General features: G+C 40.3%; 1 protein-coding gene across 1 annotated transcript; it reads right to left on the bottom strand.

The window, feature by feature from the left end:
* Nucleotides 1-3,394: 3,394 nt before the first annotated feature.
* On the bottom strand, nt 3,395-5,100 carry LOC311135668 (cardiotrophin-2-like). The gene is made up of 3 exons (XM_084169691.1): nt 5,015-5,100; nt 4,261-4,409; nt 3,395-4,066 (listed from the first exon to the last, which is right to left on the bottom strand). Exons 1-3 carry the CDS (start codon nt 5,067-5,069, stop codon nt 3,593-3,595), a joined length of 678 nt encoding a protein of 225 aa, XP_084025817.1. The 5' UTR covers nt 5,070-5,100; the 3' UTR covers nt 3,395-3,592.
* Between the last annotated feature and the right edge of the window lie 276 nt (nt 5,101-5,376).

Raw genomic sequence — 5,376 nt, 5'->3', positions numbered from 1 at the left:
CATTTATGTAATTACCTTCTCAAAAACCTTTTAAATATCTTTGGCGACTACTAAGTATTTTTTTTACTTTCCACTTTGGGCTGGATGTGTCAATGTTTTGTTCATACAGTGGGGGAAAAAAGTATTTAGTCAGCCACCAATTGTGCAAGTTCTCCCACTTAAAAAGATGAGAGAGGCCTGTAATTTTCATCATAGGTACACGTCAACTATGACAGACAAAATGAGAAAAGAATATCCAGAAAATCACATTGTAGGATTTTTTATGAATTTATTTGCAAATTATGGTGGAAAATAAGTATTTGGTCAATAACAAAAGTTTCTCAATACTTTGTTGTATACCCTTTGTTGGCAATGACACAGGTCAAACGTTTTCTGTAAGTCTTCCCAAGGTTTTCACACACTGTTGCTGGTATTTTGGCCCATTCCTCCATGCAGATCTCCTCTAGAGCAGTGATGTTTTGGGGCTGTCGCTGGGCAACACGGACTTTCAACTCCCTCCAAAGATTTTCTATGGGGTTGAGATCTGGAGACTGGCTAGGCCACACCAGGACCTTGAAATGCTTCTTACGAAGCCACTCCTTCGTTGCCCGGGCGGTGTGTTTGGGATCATTGTCATGCTGAAAGACCCAGCCACGTTTCATCTTCAATGCCCTTGCTGATGGAAGGAGGTTTTCACTCAAAATCTCACGATACATGGCCCCATTCATTATTTCCTTTACACGGATCAGTCGTCCTGTTCCCTTTGCAGAAAAACAGCCCCAAAGCATGATGTTTCCACCCCCATGCTTCACAGTAGGTATGGTGTTCTTTGGATGCAACTCAGCATTCTTTGTCCTCCAAACACGACGAGTTGAGTTTTTACCAAAAAGTTCTATTTTGGTTTCATCTGACCATATGACATTCTCCCAATCCTCTTCTGGATCATCCAAATGCACTCTAGCAAACTTCATACGGGCCTGGACATGTACTGGCTTAAGCAGGGGGACACGTCTGGCACTGCAGGATTTGAGTCCCTGGCAGCGTAGTGTGTTACTGATGGTAGGCTTTGTTACTTTGGTCCCAGCTCTCTGCAGGTCATTCACTAGGTCCCCCCGTGTGGTTCTGGGATTTTTGCTCACTGTTCTTGTGATCATTTTGACCCCACGGGGTGAGATCTTGCGTGGAGCCCCAGATCGAGGGAGATTATCAGTGGTCTTGTATGTCTTCCATTTCCTAATAATTGCTCCCACAGTTGATTTATTCAAACCAAGCTGCTTACCTATTGCAGATTCAGTCTTCCCAGCCTGGTGAAGGTCTACAATTTTGTTTCTGGTGTCCTTTGACAGCTCTTTGGTCTTGGCCATAGTGGAGTTTGGAGTGTGACTGTTTGAGGTTGTGGACAGGTGTCTTTTATACTGATAACAAGTTCAAACAGGTGCCATTAATACAGGTAATGAGTGGAGGACAGAGGAGCGTCTTAAAGAAGAACTTACAGGTCTGTGAGAGCCAGAAATCTTGCTTGTTTGTAGGTGACAATACTTATTTTCCACCATAATTTGCAAATAAATTCATTAAAAATCCTACAATGTGATTTTCTGGATTTTATTTTCTCAATTTGTCTGTCATAGTTGACGTGTACCTATGATGAAAATTACAGGCCTCTCTCATCTTTTTAAGTGGGAGAACTTGCACAATTGGTGGCTGACTAAATACTTTTTTCCCCCACTGTACAGGCATAATCTATTAGCAGAATTACTGTCTTAACTCACTTAGCCACGAAATCCCTAGTTTGAAATTGACTGTTTTTCTGGAAGCTGTGCTGTGCCATTTTCCCCCACGTGGGCCAGCCCCCTAGCAATTTGAGTTCTAGCCAATGAGCTTCAGACCCTCGCCACACAGCAGCGTGAGAGAGTACTGATGTGGGGCACATACCTTCACATATGTAATTTTCAGGGACCACCTTTGGCTCGTCAGCGCTACTTTCAGAACTACTGGCTAAAAAGTATGCAAAAGTACCGGTGAATCTCTTTAACTTCCCCAGACCTCAGTTATAGCATTACTCCCTCTGTCATAGTGTATATGCTGTGGTGAGGGGTGTCCTCCCCTTACCTTACCTACCTTACCTTACCCCAAACATGACAAACAAACCACAGACCTACATACTGATCTAATTTTTGTTGTGTGTACGTTATTGTAAATGAGTGGTGGTTTACCACAGTTGACTGTAAATTGATTTCATTTGTAGTTTTCATAGCAGAACAGTCCGCATGAAACATTTTACATAATTAACTGCCAAAGTAGCACATTCTTGAAGACTTCCTGGTACTCTCATAAAATGTGCTCAGTTTATCTGAAGGGAGTTTTTTCTGTCTGTCCCTCATGACCAGACAGACTTTTAGCTGATTATAGCAGCTTTTATCATCCTCCCATTTTTCCCATATGTATATGACCTTTCACCTCTTCTTGGATATAGAAAATAACATGATAAAGAGAAAGCAAGTTAGTGCTTTGATTCACCTGAAGACGTATGATTATCTAGTCTGTTTCAATGACAATGGGAATCGGTGTCAATGACCTTTTATTCCAATAAATGTTTGAGGATTTCAGATGTTGCCCAGACTTACCCCCTTGTCTCTTGGTTTTAAATAAAGTTCTGGGTTAAAACAGGGAACTTGATTCATGACCTAGAGTGTATCCCTCCTCAATTACCAGTTTTGCATGAGCTCGTGATCAAAGGAAAGTTTAGAATATTTCTGATAGCATTTGTCTGTTGCTTATTTGGATTGTTTTTCTACAGATGGCGCACACTATTACAAACTATCAGTTACATTCATTATGTGTCAACTGCAAACAAGTTTACTTACTACCTTTATCCACCCAAGCAACACTCACGCAACATACTTGGTTGTAATTGACACTTGATATGGTAAACTGACAGTCTATTGATAATTAGTTTGATATAGAATGTAAAAACACGAAACTCTTGTATTTCGTGCCAGTACAGGTCTGCCTTATAGGGAGTGATGCAGAGAACCATTACATCTATGTGAACGCATCACCCCAGAACACACAGATAATCTGACCCATACACACCCACACCTTGTGACTGGCCAGACAGAAGCCTGCCACTTTCACAAAATCTTTCCTATCAGATGCTGTGCTGTCTTCAAGACATGTGTCACTGTGAGATGAGATCACAGACTCAATGTCTCAATTGCTTCCTGGCATATCTCATGTTGGGACCACTGTGTTGAAGTTTTGCAGTCTAAAGTTAATGTCACAGACTTCACTTGAGCACATGGTTTGAAAATAATTATTTTTAATTTGCTCACAAAACATAAATGAACAAAACTATCAAAGTGACTCAGATTTGACAAAAGACATTCATTTTAAAATCTCAGTATTTATGACCCTACTCTACAAGAATACTCCAGGGCAATTTTAACACATAAGTTCATTAATTCTCAACACAAACAAAATATATGTATGTAAGTTTATTCAAAGTCGGAAAACATTTGTGCAGAGAGTTTTCTTTCAGTGGCAGCAATAAGCTTCCGTAACTTCTGAACACGTGTACAAATAAATAATAAATAAAATAAATAGAAAGTTGGCCTCAAAACATTGTATTTGTGCCTGCAAATGTCCTACTTGTGCACATGTGTTTCTTTAAGGTCCTTAGTTCATGTGTGATCTGTGACAGGAGCTCCTTGAAACTCTTCAGAACCACACAACCATAGACCTTCTGTTGGAACACGTTTTGGGAGGGCAGTATTGACGTCGGTCCGTCTACAGGTTCAGGTGGGATGGGCAGGTTTGGAAAGAGGGTTTGGTAAATGCAGTTTATTTGGCTGGCCAGACCACTGGTGCGGTTCAGGGCAGTGGTGAGTTTGTTCAGCAGGGGGCTGGAGGGTGGCTGTAAGTCTGTCTGTTGCTCAGTGACTCTCTTCAGGTGTGGTAGGAAAGCCTTACAGTGGGAGTAGATACTCAGCATCCGCTCTGAGGGGTCCATGCCAGAAATGTTTGGGTCAGGAACGATGTTGATTGACATCTGGCAGAACAGCTCTGACATGTCTCCTTGACTGGCCTTCTGGAGATCAATGAAGAAAAACATAACATTTGTAGAAGATATTGGTAGCACGAGTATAATGCCTTATGATTTGGCAGGAATGTATCTTTAAAGCAGTTCTACATTTCCCATTAGACTGTGGATGATTTCATTGTATGCATGTTACACTAGGCTGTAATTCTGGACAAATGTTATGGCATTGATTTTCTACTTACATATGTTTTTAAGAGGTCCACAGATTCTTCATGTATGAGTGTAGTTAGCATGGAACTTTTTTGTAGGGAACTCCTACACTGTTGGTTCCTACATGCTACTCCAGCACTCACTGAATCAATGGCAGCAACCAGTAACAGGGAGAGCAATGCTGAGGAGCAAGATATGACACAATTTAAAATCTACGTCTACATTACTTGCTCTTTGGGGTTTTAGGTTGACTTTCTGTGTAAGCATTTTGTGACAACTTCTCATGGAAGAAGGGCTTTATAAATAGACACTAAATCATGCTACCTTAGCAGTGTAGCATGAAAATCTAAATTAGAAGTATGAAGAAGTTCTGAAACGGATATGTTGCGATAAGTAGCTGTGGTAACCGTTACAGTATGTAAAATGTATACATGCACAAAGGACACTAAAAGTTGAGTGTACATATACAGATGTAGGATCGTAAAATGATAGCTCTTTTGTTCCTGAGAATGTGTATCAACCTCTGCTGTATCAAACTAGCTCAAATTAAGATCCTACATGTATACTAAGTTTGTACCCGTGCACTGAGTACAGTCATTCATACACAAAAACAAAAATCGATATGCAATTATGTGCACAGCATCATACATTCAATGTCTGCACATTGATGTTCTATAAATACCAGTGACATTACAGCAAAGTAAAGTACAGTATGCAGATGGTTGAATGTACAGTTATAGAATATGAAATAAAGCTATCTTGGTTGTATAATGTAGTTGTACTTACTTCTTGCTGCTGATATGGACAACTGAGGACACATATTCTTTACATGACCACTCATTTCTCATATAGTGACACATGCCAAGTGTCCGACACAAACTAGTCATGATCACTCCCCTGAAAAATGTTTTAAAAGACTGAAACCACGCATTTGTCATTGGAGGAAATGACGTGCTCGGCTCTTTCTTTATGAAGCAACTCAATTTCCCCAGAATTTATTTTTTTCAGACCTGAATTATTTTCTGTCTTTGATCTCAAATCTAAATGAATGTGTATGTTCACCACTGGCTGCAGTCTGAGCTCACTCCCACAGGGTTCACAGATACCAGATCTATCTACAACAAATATGCATTGCAGGTGTATTCATT

This window comes from Coregonus lavaretus (assembly GCF_964263955.1).
Source record: "Coregonus lavaretus genome assembly, chromosome: 10".
In the NCBI taxonomy this organism is placed as follows: domain Eukaryota; kingdom Metazoa; phylum Chordata; class Actinopteri; order Salmoniformes; family Salmonidae; genus Coregonus; species Coregonus lavaretus.
Note: the sequence above shows the minus strand (reverse complement) of the source record. Positions and strands in the feature narration are given on the sequence as shown.

What these genes read in the sequence shown, in the direction of transcription:
- LOC311135668 (XM_084169691.1), bottom strand. Translation starts at nt 5,069, where the DNA reads ATGAGTGGTCATGTAAAGAATATGTGTCCTCAGTTGTCCATATCAGCA. An exon ending in GTCCATATCAGCAGCAAGAA is followed by an intron (nt 4,410 to 5,014) that starts GTAAGTACAACT and finishes CTTGCTCCTCAG; the next exon opens with CATTGCTCTCCCTGTTACTG. An exon ending in TGGACCTCTTAAAAACATAT is followed by an intron (nt 4,067 to 4,260) that starts GTAAGTAGAAAA and finishes ATTGATCTCCAG; the next exon opens with AAGGCCAGTCAAGGAGACAT.